The 18,620-nt window shown below is 45.7% G+C and overlaps 1 protein-coding gene across 1 annotated transcript in view; it reads left to right on the top strand.

Annotated features, from left to right (window-relative positions):
* The window catches only part of LOC140394351 (BAR/IMD domain-containing adapter protein 2-like 1), a 241,601-nt gene that overhangs the window by 170,571 nt on the left and 52,410 nt on the right, over positions 1–18,620 (top strand). Inside the window, exon 11 of the mRNA XM_072481550.1 lies at positions 306–374. Coding sequence (XP_072337651.1) covers positions 306–374 — 69 coding nt within the window. The remainder of the gene's footprint in view (positions 1–305; positions 375–18,620) is intronic.

Here is an 18,620-nt window from a genome sequence, read left to right as displayed (position 1 = left end):
CATTCATTGAAGGGGTAAAAAACCCGTACATTCCTGGGCTATTTTAAATACGATAGGTCATGTCAGGTCCAAATTTAGTCGAAGCAAAGTTAAGAATTTTTACAAATCAAATTTAGAGACTAGTTCAGTTTTGAAATGCTGTAATTAAATGCCAAGATCTTCAAATGGTGAATAATGTTCTCAAGTTCATCTAAAGTTTTCCTATTCGTGAAAACCCTACCGAAGAATGTCAAATCTGCCAGCATAATTTGCAGAAGATTAGTGTTCTAGTTCAATTACAACATATATTTTTACTTTCTGTACAGGAGAGGTTGGTTTCCAACCTCCTACACAAGGCCATTGGAACAAGGTCCAGATACGGCTTCAACACCCAGGTAATGTCTCTTGCAGCAACTGCACTATTAAATATCGTTCAATCACTGCATTGGTGACAAGTGTGTGTTTAATAACCAGATGTTTAAATTGCTACTTGTGGCATTTATAGGTGAAACCAAAAGGATTTGGTAACTTGTTGATCAGTTCATGTTTGAGGTTTGTTGGCAATTCTCACTACATCTTTGTGAAAACTAACACACAATAGAATCATGTGGCATTAACTCTCAGGCTTACAGAAAGTGTGGAATTTATATTAATTTTTCTGGTACATTATACTCTTTGAACTGTTGAATATATCAATTTAAAACATACCATAGCGAAGCTGTAATAATTGTAATTCTAAACTTAATGCGGAGTGCCTACTTCTGAATCAGCAACCCTGTTACAATTATCAACCTGTGATCTGCTGTCCCAAGCTTCATTCCTCAAGAGTGAGACATCAATTTTCATTAAACTTCCTTTATTTCGAATTGTAACCACGCTTAATGATGCACCAGTTTATGGGTGGAGAGGAGAAACACATGGGATAGGGTAAAAAAGGGGTACTCAGTATACCGTTGAAAACTTAAAGCTGGGCTGAGAGGTGGCAAATGGAGTTTAATGCAGAAAAGTGTGAGGTGATTCATTTTGTAAGGAATAACAGGAAGACAGAGTACTGGGCTAATGGTAAGTTCTTGGCAGTGTGGATGAGCAGAAAGATCTCGGTGTCCATGTACATAGATCCCTGAAAGTTGCCACCCAGGTTGAGAGGGTTGTTAAGAAGACGTACGGTGTGTTAGCTTTTATTGGTAGAGGAATTGAGTTTCGGAGCCATGAGGTCATGTTGCAGCTGTACAAAACTCTGGTGCGGCCGCATTTGGAGTATTGCGTGCAATTCTGGTCGCCGCATTATAGGAAGGATGTGGAAGCACTGGAAAGGGTGCAGAGTGGATTTACCAGAATGTTGCCTGGTATGGAGGGAAGATCTTATGAGGAAAGGCTGAGGGACTTGAGGCTGTTTTCGTTAGAGAGAAGAAGGTTAAGAGGTGACTTAATTGAGGCGTACAAGATGATCAGAGGATTGGATAGGGTGGACAGTGAGAGCCTTCTTCCTCGGATGGTGATGTCTAGCACGAGGGGACATAGCTTTAAATTGAGGGGAGATAGATATAAGACAGATGTCAGAGGTAGGTTCTTTACTCAGAGAGTAGTAAGGGCGTGGAATGCCCTGCCTGCAACAGTGGTTGACTCGCCAACACTAAGGGCATTCAAATGGTCATTGGATAGACATATGGACGATAAGGGAATAGTGTAGATGGGCTTTAGCGTGGTTTCACAGGTTGGCGCAACATCGAGGGCCGAAGGGCCTGTACTGCACTGTAATGTTCTATGTTCTAAATGTTGGCAATCACTTATCCTGATCTCAAAATATTTTTCTGGAATTTTTTATAAAAGTATATTTATTCAGGCTTTTACATTTTTACATTTTTGCAAACACCACAACAAAATAAATACATCGCAGTAAGCAACAAAAAAAAACTGCTGAACATACATGAATACAGAGTGGAACAGAATAACATTATAACTGCTTCCATACAATCATTAGACATAGCTGGATGCCTCTACTAGCAAGCCAGAGACCAAGGGAGAAACCGGGTGAAGTCATGAAAATATGGTAAAATGGTGCACACCCTTCCATGACGCCATGACGCATCTGCTCGCATTTAAGATTTCAGGATAAATTTTCCACGCCATTTCAGGCGCGCACCAATATATATCTCCCTCAACTCTAGCAGTACCAAGGACACACCTTGGATACTAACCCCGTCAGCACCAATGTAGGAACCAATCACAAATTCTTCATAGTCATCTTTACAAAAGAAAAGAAAACAAAGAAAATATACAAAAACCCAGCTCTAAAGGAAAGTTACATATATACCACACAGCACAACTGAACCCCAGTCACAGGCCCAGTATAGAAGTAAACTACAGGTGAACAAAGGATCAGGGCCCAACTCTGGTTCCATATTTCCCCGGCGCACGCCAATCGCTCATTAATGAAGAAGAGAACAAGCTCTTCATTCAACCAAGAAAGCGTCCCACCCTCCAGGAGGGCAACAAAATATCAACCAAAGTGCAGGACTCGGCTCAACCCCAGGCACTAGTACACTGATGAAGCAATATCCAGCATCTTGGGATGTCCCTGATAGGTGACTTCAGGAAGGCACACCCCCAAGCTCCAGGGGGTAACAAGATACCAGCCACAGCTCTGGACCTGAACCAGCCCAGCACCACAGATACCCAGGAAGCAATACCTCTAGTATACCTCCACACCCAACCAGACCTGCACCTCTCCAACCATATCCAGGACAGCGCACCACCCCCAATTTTACTGGGGGGGGGGGGGGGGAAGGATGTAGGATCAAGCCTTCAGGGCCTCCACAACCAGGGAGACCCCATCATGGAAGAGGAGAAGCATTAACAAGACATCCAACAATTGGGTTCCCTGGGGTGGGGGGGGTGATTCCTTCCTCCTCAGTACAACCAGACAAACCTCCCCTGACAGACCGGACCAGGACTTGTAATAACACCCTGCTCACCACGATAAAAAGAGGAAGAAACCCACCACCAGCAGCACCCGCCACCCCCAAGGAAGAATGAACTGATCGAAAGATATCATCCAACACTGTCTACCATCACAGGAAGGATACTAAGAACAATCTCTCTCTTCAACAGACCAACCAAGGATTAACCAAACCCATCTCAATGTGTGCCACCACTCATATCCTCCCATTCCAATAGCTCTTAAAAAGAAAAGACCCAGAGGAAAAACTCCAACCTCAAGGAAGATTCAGAAGTAACCGGTCCTCCCCAGGATACATAATCTGCCCAGGCCATCAAAGGAGAAAGGAACGGATAACAAAAATCCAAAATAAGCCCTGTACGGTTAGCCTCTAAATGGGGGGGGGGCGGGGGCATCCTCAATCTCGGTGAGGACTAACCCTATCATCCAACTCCACACCCATCACCCTGCCCTGGATCTGCTCATATTCATTATGAACAAGATAAGGGGTGTCAAAGAAAACATTCCCCTCTCATAACAGGATTATAACGCAATGACAGAAAGGAGTAAAACTGTGCACATACCACATTTCACAAATTGACTCAATATGATTTTTGCTAGAATAGGATAAAAGACCCTCCCAGGGAACCCAATTGTTGGATGTCTTGTTGATGCTTCTCCTCTTCCATGATGGGGTCTCCCTGGTTGTGGAGGCCCTGAAGGCTTGATCCTACATCCTTTTTTTCCCCCCAGTAAAAATGGGGGTGGTGCGCTGTCCTGGATATGGTTGGAGAGGTGCAGGTCTGGTTGGGTGTGGAGGTATACTAGAGGTATTGATTCCTGGGTATCTGTGGTGCTGGGCTGGTTCAGGTCCGGAGCTGTGGCTGGTATCTCCCACATGCTCACATCTTGCACGCTCTTGCAGGAGAAAAGACAAAAATAAATAATCAACAACATAATCACAAGTGTGTAACGTCCACGATTATAGAACAATTGGGGCAGCACGGTAGCATTGTGGATAGCACAATTGCTTCACAGCTCCAGGGTCCCAGGTTCGATTCCGGCTTGGGTCACTGTCTGTGCGGAGTCTGCACATCCTCCCCGTGTGTGTGTGTGGGTTTCCTCCGGGTCCTCCGGTTTCCTCCCACAGTCCAAGGATGTGCAGGTCAGGTGGATTGGCCATGATAAATTGCCCTTATTGTCCAAAATTGCCCTTAGTGTTGGGTGGGGTTACTGGGTTATGGGAATGGGGTGGAGGTGTTGACCTTGGGTAGGGTGCTCTTTCCAAGAGCCGGTGCAGTCTCGATGGGCCGAATGGCCTCCTTCTGCACTGTAAATTCTATGTATAAGTCTATGTACAATTACAGGATAATGACACCATCGATGTTGCTTGAGAAGGCCAACGTCAAGATGGGATCACCAAACACTCCTCAGGGTCTCTGGAGGATTCCAACGAATGAAGCACCTTCACTTCCACCATGTCGCCGTTCCGGTGCTCAAGCAACCAACAGCCTAGGACCTGGCCAGAGAAGGTGACTTGACCCGCTCTGCCACCTCCAACCCCTCGCGACAAGCATAGAGGATAGGATAATATGGGATCAGTGGTCGTGGGGCCCAACCAACCCCAAGCCACGAAGATTAGATTCTCTATGCTCCATTGAACCTGATGCACCCAGCCTCCCAATCGCACCCAACATCCCAATCAAGATTACTAAAGCATGGCAGCCACTCTTCAAACTCAATTGGGAACTCTCAGTTCACAATACTCCCGCAAGTTGTATTGTCTGCAAATTTTGAAATTGTGCCCTGTACACCAAAACCTTGGTCACTGATATACACCAAGTTGAGCAAGGGTCCTACCACTGACCTCTGGGAAACCTTACCACAAATTTTCCTCGTCCAAAAAAAACACCATTTACCACTATTTTCTGTTTCTTGTCACTCAGCTAATTTTGTATCCATGTTGCTACTTTCCCTTTTATTCCATAAGCTATAACTTTGCTCACAAATCTGTTACATGGCCTTTTAGCAAATATATTTTGGAAGTCCATGGACATTATATCAACCGCATTAGCATCACCTTACCTCTGTTACCTCCTCAAAAAACTCAAGCAAGTTAGTTGAACACTATTTATCCTTAAAAATCTATCTTGCCTTTCAATAATTAACCTAAATTTGCCAAAGTAACTATTAATTCTGTTCTGAATTATTGCTTCTAAAAGCTTCCCCACCAAACTGGCCTGTAGTTGCTGGGCTTATCTTTGCACCCTTATTTGAACAAGGGTCCAATATTTGGAATTCTCCAGTCCTCTGGCATCAATTAATAATAATCTTTATTACTGTCACAAGTAGGCTTACATTAACACTGAAAAGTCCCTAGTCACCACACTCCGTCACCTGTTCGGGTACACAGAGAGAGAATTCAGAATGTCCAATTCACCTAACAAGCATATCTTTTGGGACTTGTGGGAGAAAACCGGAGCATCCGGAGGAAACCTACGCAGACACGGGGAGATTGTGTAGACGGTGACCCAAACGGGAATCAAACCTAGGACCCTGGTGCTGTGAAGCAACAGTGCGAACCACTGTGCTACAATTAACGATTCAAAAAGTGTCTGATTTACATTTAAATGGAAATTGTTTATCAGTAAGACGTTTAAAGTCTTTTGGCACCAATGGTGAAGGTCTAGAAGAGCTGTGATTTAATTTCAGAGTCTGTGCACTATTACTAGCTATTGTTGAGTTGAAGGATCAGGCTGTATAAAGGACAGTGGTGCAGTCTTTGTGCTGCTTTAAAGTTTTACAAAGTTAAAGGCATAATCACAGCTTTCAAACCAGATTATTACAAAAGTGTCAAAAAGGTGTGATGGGAGCAGCACGGTGGCGCAGTGGGTTAGCCCTGTTGCCTCACGGCACTGAGGTCCCAGGTTCAATCCCGGCTCTGGGTCACTGTCTGCGTAGAGTTTGCACATTCTCCCCGTGATTGCGTGGGTTTCGCCCCCACAACCCAAAGATGTGCAGGTAGGTGGATTGGCCACACTAAATTGCCCCTTAATTGGAAAAAATGAATTGGGCACTCTAAATTTATTTTAAAAAACGTGTGATGGGAGCAATAATAATGGGTGTCGGCTATAATTTACCAGATAAGGAATAGTGCTGGTCTTGTACTTGCTAAACTCTGTTATGCCTGTTTTCTTGAATTGGTGTCTTGTGTCAAGTTCAACTCAAAAGGAAGGACCTAATGAAGGTAAATACTCCAGTTTGCAAAATTGTTTTGTGTTTCTGTTGGTGTTCTGGAATGATCTCATTGTATAAACCCAAAACAATTTCCAGTAGTCTAAATATGTTATTACATTACAGAGTTACAACAACCTATATTTACAAAGCATCTTTAACGTAATAAAAATGCCAAGATGCTTCACAGGGGTAGTATAAAACAAGATATGGCACTGAGCCACATAAGGAGATATTGGGACAGTGAGCAAAAGCTTGATCAAAAAGGTAGGTTTTTGTGGAAACCTCTTACAGAAGGAAAGCAAGATGGAAAGATTTGGGGGATTGTTTTTTTTTTAAATGTATTTTATTACAAACATGTATCAAAACAGGTTACAGTGAATAAACACCCCAGGAAACATACTTCCCAACAATCACCTATACAGTCTGTACAGATTTTTCCTCTTTTTCACCCCCCTCCCCCCGTGGCGAACAGCCCCTCGAACACGGTCACAAACATCCCCCACCTTTCCTCAAACCCCCCTGAAGAGCCCCTTAACTCATACTTTATCTTCTCTAATCGTAGGAAGTCGTACAGGTCACCCAACTAAGCTGCTACTCCCGGTGGCGATGCCGACCTCCACTCCAGCAAAATTTGCCGCTGTGCAATCAGAGAGGTGAAGGCCAAGACATCGGCCTTCCTCCTCTCCATGAGCTCCGGCTTCTCTGAAACCCCAAATATGGCCACCAAAGGATCTGGGTGCACCCCCTCTTCCACTATCTAGCTAAGACCGCGAACACTCCCGCCCAGAATCTTCTCAATTTTTCACAACCCCAAAACATGTGCACGTGATTCACTGGCCCCCGCCCACACCTCTCACACTCATCTGCTACCCCCTGAAAGAACCCACTCATTCTCGCCCGAGTCATATGCACCCTGTGCACCACCTTAAACTGTATCAGGCTCATCCTTGCACAAGAGGAGATCCCGTTTAACCTATGCAGTGCCTCACTCCATACTCCCCACTTGATCTCCCATTCCCATTTCTCCTTGATTTTCACCACCTGCTCACCTCCCTGCTCTCCCAGCCACTTGTATATATCCCTAATTCTTCCCTCCTCTTCCACATCTGGAAGCAGCAGTCGCTCCATCAGGGTGTATCCTGGCAACCTAGGGGACCCCCTCCAGACCTTTCACGCAAAGTCCCTAACCTGCAAATACCTGAACTCACTACCCCACGGCAGCTCTACCCTCTCCCTTAGCTCCTCCAGACTGGTGAACCCTTCCTCCAAATACCCTCACCTTGACCAGCCTGACTTCCCTCCACCGCATGTATACACTATCCATCTCTCCCCCGCGCGCCCCCCCCCCCCCCCCCCCCCGGCTCAAACCCATGATTCTTGCACAGCGGCATCAGCACCGACATCCCTTCCACCCTAAAATGCCTCCTCAACTGATTCCATATCTTCACCGTGGACTGCACCACCGGGCCCCCCCGAATACCTATTTGGAACCATTGGCAACGCTGCCATCATCATAGCCCTCAAACTAGACCCCTTACAAGATTCCTCCTCCATCCTAACCCACTCTATTTTTGGGGGGATTGTTAATTCACTCTGAAGCCAGTTGATGAAGTGGCAAACCAGACGACATGTTTTGATTTATTACCGAGTGCAGTATTTCAAATGTCTGCCCACACCCTAACCAACACACAGTGTACCAGAAGAGCTTCTTTATATATGTTCAAGATACTTAATCAGTCAATGTCTTCCACCTGTATATCCTTAACCTTAAAACAATTAACATACCATTGTGGAGCACGACTGGCATATTCAGTGAAGGGGAAGGACAGCGCCATGAATGGGTTTGAAAACAAGACTTAGAATTTTAAATTCAAGGTGTTGCTTAACTGGGAGCCATTGTAGGCCAGTCTGCACAGGGCTGATGGGAAAATGGGACTATGGTGCAGGTTAGGACACTGACAACAGAGTTTTAGCTGGTGTCATGCTAGTAAAGGCTGGTCGTATTCATAACTTTAAATGTGGACTGTATTCAGTGTAGAATTTTGTGGAACTGCCATCTCTTTTAAAAATTGACATTACATGGATGCTGAGGGTCTGGTGACTTGCAATTTCCACATAGACTCAGAACTACCTCCAGTCTCTGGAAAATTCCTAATCAATTGACAATGGATGACCTGACAGACATCCTCCTCCTCCTTCAAGTACCATGCCCCAGGGACTGTATTGGCGACCATGGACTTCCAATTGATTGGTCCATGATTATGCATGGAAATGTACTGCAGTGGTTTGCCATTGCCTTCTGCTGTATGGTTGAACAGAATCTCTCCTGCTCTTTACCGCCTGCCATCAGGCATATTGGGAGGATTTACAGGATGATAATCAATCTGTTTGACCATGTTGTGCACATACCTTCCATGACCATTAAGTCCTGCAGTTAGATTTGAACCTGGAGCTACTGGTCCAGAGGTAGGACCGTGCCGCAAGACCGCCCTGAATGGACATACCAAGACAAAAAACACCTGAATTCACACCACCTATTGTTGATGAACTCATCCAAAACTCAAAATCAATGGACTTCCAGACTCCCTGTATCTGAAGACAAAACTCTACAAAGGGAACTGTAGAGAAGCCGATTGATTATAATTGAGTGTGGATAACCCCCATGTAGCAATGGCTTCCAACTTCAAACAATTCTAGGTGGACAGTAGACAAATTGATCATGGGACCAAAACTGCCTTTGGATAACAAATCCTATTACCCCAAGGACTAGGAAGAAACAATCCATTTGTAAACAACAGCAGCAGACAGAACAGCAATATATATTGTCTTTTAAAACTTGGAGACTGCAATATCTTAACATTCTCCCAGCCTGTCCTTCTTCAGAAGCACCAATAAATAAAACTTGATCTCCTGAGAGGTAAATTACACATACCTGGATTTGTGACCTGCGGAAAATCCATCTCCTTGATGTAATCCTGCTACAATTCTGATATATAAATACAACTATTGAATCCACCTCGACTACCTTTCAGGAGTGAAATATCTTCTTCACTGGGCCTGCAATGCATGTCCTTCCTAAGAAGAGCCAAACATATGAATTACAAACTATCCTTTTGTTTTAGACTTGTGAAAGGGCACTATTCTCTTTAATGGTATTTCTTCTTGAAGGTGAGTGTGCGAAGTGAGTGATGTATTATTAGACTTTTGGGATGAACATATGAATAAATAATCCTCTTAAACCCAAGAAAAGCATGCTGCTGGTTACTCACGTTGACCATACACTTGGGGGTAAGAAACACCCACACATTTAGTTTCAAACACAATTACAGTGAGGGAAGGGAAAGAGAGTTTCAGTTCTCCCTCACCATGTCCAGAACATTTGGCCTCAAGTTTACAGCAAATAGAATTAAAGAATAAGCATGAGTGCATTTTGACCACTACAATGCCAGCAGAAATGGCCCCATTTATATTACAGGTTGATCTGTGCAACAACTCCAAACATAAACAATGTAATTATTAACGGCATGTAAGCATACATAGTTGTTGCTCTAGAGGTTGATACATACAGATTGGCAGAACAGAAATGGCCAATTATTTCACTTGCATGTGCAAGACGTAAGCTTTAAACTTTCTTTGCCTAAAAGAAAAGGATGCCCCTGACATCAAATTTCTATGTTCTTGCCATAAACAGGGCATTACCGTTCAGTACTGTTTACTCTCCCACATCAGCACCACCCTGTTTTCTTTCAGTGATGGAACTGCTGTTTACAATGAAGTGCATATAGTATCATTGGCTTCTTCATGCTTCTCTCTGATGTTAGGATTATTATTCATCATATTAGGGCGGCACGGTGGTACAGTGGTTAGCACTGCTGCCTCATGGCGCCGAGGTCCCAGGTTCGATCCCGGCTTAGGTCACTGCCTGTGTGGAGTTTGCACGTTCTCCCCGTGTTTGCGTGGGTTTCACCCCCAGAACCCAAAGATGTGCAGGGTAGGTGGATTGGCCACACTAAATTGCCTCTTAATTGGAAAAAATGAATTGGGTACACTTAAAAAAAAAAAAAATGTTTTAATTATTCATCATATAGTCCAAACGTTTGTTAGCCACGATTATTCTGCAATCCTTTTCACATTAAAAAGAATCATGACAGCAAGACTTCCTCTTTGTATAAACCAACAATTTTCAGATTTATTGAATAGGTAATGAATATGATTAAACAGTATAAAACTGTTGTAGGTGGATAAACTAAATTAATTATTCCTGTTTCACTACATACCTGCCTTATAATAGATTGCTAAACCAGATCCAGAAATGGGGAAGCTACATCTACTGTTTTGTATTTAAGTAAGAAAGATACCTGTTGCAATTAATTCTGCTAAGGTCTACAACAACAACGTGTATTTCTATAGCTCCTTTAACATTAAATGCCCCAAGGCAGTACATAGAAGTATTATAATTGTTTAAAAACAAAAGCTTTGTACTCCAGCAAGGCTCAGTGGATATTACTGTCACGTGTGTAATGGATTGTGGGTTCAAGTCCCACGGCAGGACTTGAGCACAAATATTAAGCCAACAATCAAGTACTCTACTGGTGAGAGTGCGACATTGTCAGAGGTGCGGTGTTCCATTAAAACATTAAACAAAGACCCCCATCTACCATGTCAGGAGGCTGTAATTAAAAGATCCCAAGCCGCTATTTTAGAGAAGAGCAAGGGAAATGTTAGTTTGGAATTGTAACTAGGCTAGAAAATGGAATCCGATTTTAAAGATCTTCTTTTCAGCTAGCCTTTAAGTACATACTTCTAGTTGTGTAACAATCTGGAATACAGTCAATTGCTAAAGTTAAATGTGTTATAGAAGTCATCCATACTCTAAAATCCAATTTATAAAGCAAAAGAAGGAGAATGGTGCGCTCTGCTCCCATCTCTGTTCCATCAATTTTGCATGAATTCCATTGCGCGAATATCTGCTCTATTCCTTTATCTAATTTTTGGAGCAGTCTGTCCTTTGCCACTTGGGACAGGAAGAGTTAGTTATGTTATAATGAAATATATCCTCATACTGCTTCGTACCATGTGTAGCCAAAAATCTATTGGCCGCTGTCCTAAATCTACTCGACAACTGAGATTCCATGGCTCTCTGGGGTAAAAAATTCCAAAGGTTCAAAACCTTTGAGTCCAGCAAGTCCCACACTGTGTACCAATCCCGAGGAAACACTCCTTAGCATCTATCTTGTCAAGCCCCTGAAGAATTCCATGTTTCAGTTAGATGACTTTTCATTCTTCTCAACTCTAAGGCAGGGGTTTTCAAACTGCGGCTGAGTGGCGGGCGGATGCCGGGTGGATCACGGCGTTCCCGATCACAGGAGAAGCACCCAACGGCCGCAACCGGATATTAAATAGAACAATGCAGTCTTCACACAGCCCATGCATCCGTGCTTCTGGCGATAAATCACAAATGAGAGATTCCTCAATTTTTTTAGCTGCAAGCATCAAGGCAACAGGACTGAGAAGCGCTGGCAAACAAAAGTTTAAAGCCCTCAAAACTTCAAAGGCATTTGAAGATTAAGCATGCCAAGTTCGCCGATAAACCAATTTTTTTCAAAGGGTGCAGTGAAAACTTAAATCATCAGATGAAGTCTTTAGTCTGTGAAGTTTTCACTTTCTGCCTGGGTGTCCTCCGGTTGCTCTGGTTTCCTCCCACAGTCTCAATATGTGCAAGTTAGGTGAATTGGCCAGGCTACAAATTGGCGCTTAGTGTCCAAAGATGTGCAGGTGAGGTTATGGGGCTAGGGCAGGGGGGAGTGGGCCTATGTTGGGGTGCTCTTTCAGAGGGTCGGTGCAGACTCGATGGGCCAAATGGCCTCTTTCTACACTGAAGGAAATCTACATTTCTAACTATGTTTCTAAATGTAACATTGAATGACAAGCAAGTAAGATTGTGAGGATCAATGTCGCATTAAAGTTAAGCGAACCCGGGGGTGATTCACGAGGACCAAACGGGATTCGTAAAGGGCAGGCAGTTAAATACCAATGTGCGGCGGCACTTAAACGTGATAACGATGACATCGGAGGAGGGAGAGGCGGAGATAGTGGCAGCTATGGACGTGGAAAAAGCCTTTGACCGAGTAGAGTGGGAGTACCTCTGGGAGGTATTGCGCAGGTTTGGGTTCGGGGGAGGGTTTATTAGATGGGTTAAGCTCCTTTACAGCGCCCCGGTGGCGAGCGTAGTGACGAACCGGTGGAGGTCGGAGTACTTTCGGCTATACCGAGGGACGAGACAGGAGTGCCCCCTGTCCCCCCTGTTGTTTGCATTGGCAATCGAACCCTTGGCCATATCACTTAGGGAGTCTCAGAAATGGAGGGGGATAGTCCGCGGGGGAGAGGAGCATCGGGGATCGCTATATGCGGATGACCTGCTGCTATACGTGGCGGACCCAATGGAGGGGATGGTGGAGGTCATGCAGACTCTGAAGGAGTTTGGAGAGTTCTCGGGCTACAAGCTTAATGTAGAGAAGAGTGAGCTTTTTGTATTACAGGCAGGGGACCAAGAAAGAGGGATAGGGGACCTGCCGCTGAGGAGGGCGGAGAGGAGTTTTCGGTATCTGGGGATCCAGATAGCCAGAAGTTGGGGGGCCCTACATAAACTGAATTTGACGAGGGTGGTGGAGCAAATGGAGGAGGATTTTAAAAGATGGGACATGCTCCCACTCTCGTTGGCGGGTAGGGTGCAGTCGGTCAAAATGGTGGTCCTTCCGAGGTTTTTCTTCGTGTTTCAGTGCCTCCCCATCGTGATCACCAAGGGCTTTTTCAAGAGAGTAGGTAGGAGTATTATGGGGTATGTGTAGGCAAATAAGACCCCGAGGGTTAGGAGAGGGTTCTTGGAACGCAACAGGGACCGAGGAGGGTTGGCTTTGCCAAACCTAGAGAGTTACTACTGGGCAGCTAACGTGGCGATGATCCGCAAGTGGGTCATGGAGGGAGAGGGGGCGGCATGGAAGAGGATGGAGATGGCGTCCTGTAAAGGAACGAGCCTAGGGGCGTTGGTAACGGCACCGCTGACGCTCTCGCCGACAAAATACACCACAAGCCCAGTGGTGGCGGCAACACTAAGGATCTGGGGCCAGTGGAGAAGACACAGGGGTGCAATGGGAGCATCGATGTGGTCCCCGATCAGGGGTAACCACCGGTTTGTCCCGGGGAAGATGGACGGGGGGTTCCAAGGCTGGCATCGGGCGGGGATAAGAAGAATGGGGGACCTGTTCATTGACGGGACATTTGCGAGCCTAGGGGCACTGGAGGAGAAATTTGAGTTACGCCCAGGAAATGCATTTAGATATATGCAGGTGAGGGCTTTTGTGAGGCGACAGGTGAGGGAATTTCCGTTGCTCCCGGCACAAGAAGTTCAGGATAGGGAGATCTCGGGGGCATGGGTCGGGGAGGGCAAGGTGTCAGAAATATACCAAGAGATGAAAGAAAAGGGGGAAGCGCTAGTAGAAGAATTGAAAGGTAAATGGGAGGAGGAGCTGCAGGAGGAGATTGAGGAAGGGCTATGGACGGACGCCCTGGGTAGGGTTAATACATCCTCCTCGTGTGCCAGGCTCAGTCTGATACAATTTAAGGTGGTTCACAGAGCGCATTTGACGAGGGCGAGGCTGAGTAGGTTCTTTGGGGTAGAGGATAGATGTGAAAGATGTTCAAGGAGCCCGGCGAACCATGTCCATATGTTTTGGTCATGCCCGGCATTGGAGGGGTTCTGGAGAGGTGTGGCGGGAGTAATATCCCAGGTGGTGAAAGTCCGGGTCAAGCCAAGCTGGGGACTAGCAATATTTGGAGTAGTGGATGAGCCGGGAGTGCAGGAGGCGAAAGAGGCCGGAATTCTGGCCTTTGCGTCCCTAGTAGCCCGGCGAAGTGTCTTGCTATTGTGGAAGGAGGCGAAGCCCCCTAGCCTGGAGGCATGGATTAACGACATGGTGGGGTTCATAAAATTGGAGAGAATTAAGTTTGCTTTGAGAGGGTCTGCGCAGTGGTTTTACAGGTGGTGGCAACCGCTCCTAGAATATCTCGCGGAGCGTTAGAAGAAGGTCGATCAGCAGCAGCAGCAACCCTGGGGGGGGAGGGGGGAACGAGAGATTGTTTGAGGGGATGGACGAGCAGGAGATAGCATGGAGGGTGGGGGGAAACGGTACGTGCGGCCAAGAGCCAGTGTATAAAGCTATGTAAATATACCATCTTACCATGTATATATCTTGCTCAGGGAGATTTTGCGTTATTTTGTTACGGGGGGGGGGGGGGGGGGGGGGGGTTACTGTAAGGGGAAAAATTGTGTTATTAAAAACCCTTAATAAAAAATATTTTAAAAATTCTTTAAAGATAAATAAAGTTAAGCGAAAATGATGGGTCGCGAAGGTCAGCCGGCGTGGTCAGCTGGCGTGGGTTGCGAAGATCGGCCAGTTAGTAAATGTGGGTCCCAGGAAAAATGTTTGAAAAACACTGCACTAGGGAATATTTGACGGAGTCATCCAGACTCCAGAAACGTTAGCACCGATCTCTGTCCACAGATGATATCAGACCTGCTGAGATTTTCCAGCATTTTCTGTTTTTTTTCAGATACCAGTTTGCACAGTAATTTGTTTTTATCTTGGGAATGTAGGCTTTTTTTCGTTAATCTCTCATCATAGGACAATCCTTTCATCTCAGGAACCTGTCTACTGTACCCTCCTTGCCTCTATCTAGGGCCAGTATGTTCTTCCTTGGATAAGGAAGCCACAATTGCCACAATTAACACGATAAGTGGAATTTAAAGCACACATTAGTTGTCAGCGAGAACAGCGATGTGGGCGGAAAATATACGGTGAGAATTGGGAAACGCGTTTCTCGCCGGCGAGATTGGATTTTCCAAGCACTTGGCATAACAAGGAATCTGCCACGTTAGATCCGGAACCCCCACCCCACTGAATATTCATCAACACACCATTTGACCGAGTATGGTATCAAGGAGTCCTAGCTAAACTGGAACCAATGGGAATCGGGGAAAACTCTCCACCTGGAGTCATACCTGCCACAAAGGAAGATGGTTGTGGTGGTTGGAGGTCAATCATCTCAGCTCCGGGACATCACTGCAGGAGTTCCTCAGGGTAGTGTCCTAGGCCCAACCATCTTCAACTGCTTCATCAATCACCTCCCTTCCATCATAAGCTCAGAAGTGGGGATGTTTGTGGATGGCTGCACATTATTCAGCATTGTTCACGACTCCTCAGATAACAAAGCAATCCATGTCCAAATGCAGCATGACCTGGACAATATCCAGGCTTGGGCTGACAAGTGGCAAGTTACATTGGTGCCAGGCAATGACCATCTCCGAGAAGATAGGATCTAACCACTGCTCCTTGGCATTACCATCGCTGAATTCCCCAAAATCAACATCCTGGGGGGGGTTACCATTGATCAAAAACTGAACAGGACTAGGCCTATTAATACCGTGGCTACCAGGGCAGGTCAAAGGCTATGAATCCTATGGTGAGTACGCCCCTCCAGAGCCTATTCACCATCTACAAGGCACAAGTCAGGAGTGTAATCATCCACTTGCCTGGATGAGTGCAGCTCCAACAACACTCAAGAAGCTCAATACCATCCAGGATAAAGCAGCCCGCTTGATTGCTCCCCCTTCCACAACCATTCAAACCGCTCACCACCGATGAACAGAGGCAGCCGTGTGTACCATCTACAAGATGCACTGCAGTAACTCACCAAGGTTCCTTAGACAGTACCTTCCAAAGCCACGACCACTGTCATCCAGAAGGACAAGAGCAGCAGATACCTAGGAACCCCACCATCTAGAGGTTCCCCTCCAAGTCACTCACCACCCTGACTTGGAAATATATCGCCATTCCTTCACTGTCTCTGGGGCAACATCCTGGAACTCCCTAACAGCACAGTGGGTGTACATACAACTCAAGGACTGAGCGGTTCAAGAAGGCAACTCACCACCATCTTCTGAAGGGCAACTAGGGATGGGCAATAATAAGCAATAACGTCCATATCCCGTATATGAATTTTTAAAAAGTAATCGATTTACAACTGTACAAAAATGAGAATCTGGCAACCTCATCTCTGAAGGCACTGAAGCCTGGCAGGTGTGGGAGGTGAGTGGGAACAAGCATTTAAGGGGCACCAGAGCTCCTGGGGGATTATGGCCTATCAGGTGCCAACCACCATGAGCATGATGTGAATCACTTGGGGAGAGAAGTTTTTTGTTAATAAGGCTAAATGATTGGTGAGTTTTCTCCCCATTTTCTCACCAGAACAGACCCTTTTCTCACCAGATTCCACCCGATAACTCACTCATAGTGGTATTAGTACTGTTATAGTTGTATTTTGCCCAGTCAGTAACTTATTTGACAAAGGTTAATTTGAAAGTCCTAAATGAATGTCTCTGAGTTTAGACATATCTTCATGCTGGACAAATGAACTAACTCCATGTGTTCTCTGGATTGTGCATTCCACTAAATTTGATTACATCTCTTCAAGCCAATTTGACCTAATTAGCTTGATAAAGCAAAAATGTAAAAAAACAATTTTGGATTTATTTAAGGCACCGTTATTTGAACACTAATGCATACACGCAGCTAGTTAATGTCACACAAATTGGTCTTGTTTTGTCCTACTCCTATTTACAAAATTTTTGGTAGTCTTTACAACCCTGTAACTCCTTACAGTCGTTTTTTGTACAATGTGTGCAGGAGGGTTTCCTGACACAATATGTTGACAGGCCAACAAGAGGCGAGGCCACGTTGGATTTGGTTTTGGGTAATGAACCAGGCCAGGTGTTGGATTTGGAGGTAGGAGAGCACTTTGGGGACAGTGACCACAATTCGGTGACGTTTACATTAGTGATGGAAAGGGCTAAGTATACACCGCAGGGCAAAAGTTATAGCTGGGGGAAGGGCAATTATGATGCCATTAGACGTGACTTGGGGGGGATAGGGGCTAGGCTGCAAGTGTTGGGCACACTGGATAAGTGGCACACTGGATAAGTGGAGCTTGTTCAAGGAACAGCTACTGCGTGTTCTTGATAAGTACGTACCGGTCAGGCAGGGAGGAAGGCGTAGAGCGAGGGAACCTTGGTTTACCAAAGAAGTGGAATCTCTTGTTTTTTTAAATATATATTTTATTCAAGTTTTTTGGCCAAACATAACAATACGTAGTGTTTCTTTTACACAACAATAAAGCAATATAAATAACCGTGGCCAGTTTTAAACAAATAAATAAGTAATATACAAACAAAAACAAAACTAAATGGCAACTGCCTTGTCCAAAATAAATACTCTCCAAAAATACAATCCAACAATCCAATATACAATTACATATACCAAATACCTATACATATACAATAACATCCCTGAGAGTCTGTCCGATTCCTCCCCCCCCTCCCCCCTGGGTTGCTGCTGTTGTCTACATCTTTTCCATTCCCTCTATCTTTCTGTGAGGTAGGCGACGAACGGTTGCCACCGCCTGGTGAACCCCTGAGCCGAACCCCTTAACACAAACTTAATCCGTTCTAACTTTATAAACCCTGCCATGTCGTTTATCCAGGTCTCCACACCCGGGGGTTTGGCTTCCTTCCACATTAACAATATCCTGCGCCGGGCTACAAGGGACGCAAAGGCCAACACGTCAGCCTCTCTCGCCTCCTGCACTCCCGGCTCTTCTGCAACCCCAAATATAGCCAACCCCCAGCTTGGTTCGACCCGGACCCCCACCACCTTCGAAAGCACCTTTGCCACCCCCACCCAGAACCCCTGTAGTGCCGGGCATGACCAGAACATGTGGGTGTGATTCGCTGGGCCTCTCGAGCATCTCGCACACCTATCCTCTACCCCCAAAAATTTACTAAGCCGTGCTCCAGTCATATGCGCCCTGTGTAGCACCTTAAATTGTATCAGGCTTAGCCTGGCACACGAGGACGATGAGTTTACCCTACGTAGGGCATCAGCCCACAGCCCCTCCTCAATCTCCTCCCCCAGTTCTTCTTCCCATTTCCCTTTCAGCTCATCTACCATGATTTCCCCCTCGTCCCTCATCTCCCTGTATATGTCCGCCACCATACCGACCCCCACCCATGTCTCTGAGATCACTCTATCCTGCACTTCCTGCGTCGGTAGCTGCGGTAATTCCCTCACCAGTTGCCTCGCGAAAGCCCTCAATTGCATATACCGAAATGCATTCCCTTGGGGCAACCCATATTTCTCCGTCAGCGCTCCCAGACTCGCAAACGTCCCATCTACAAATAGATCTCTTAGTTGTACTACCCCAGCTCTTTGCCATGCTCCAAATCCCCCATCCATTCTCCCCGGAACGAACCTATGATTGTTTCTTATCGGGGACCGCACCAAAGCTCCCGTCCCTCCCCTATGCCGTCTCCACTGCCCCCAAATTCTCAATGTAGCCACCACCACCGGGCTTG

Source organism: Scyliorhinus torazame, chromosome 17, assembly GCF_047496885.1.
Source record: "Scyliorhinus torazame isolate Kashiwa2021f chromosome 17, sScyTor2.1, whole genome shotgun sequence".
In the NCBI taxonomy this organism is placed as follows: Eukaryota; Metazoa; Chordata; class Chondrichthyes; order Carcharhiniformes; family Scyliorhinidae; genus Scyliorhinus; species Scyliorhinus torazame.
The sequence above is the reverse complement of the archived record's forward strand: the minus strand, read 5'-3'. Positions and strand labels throughout refer to the sequence as shown.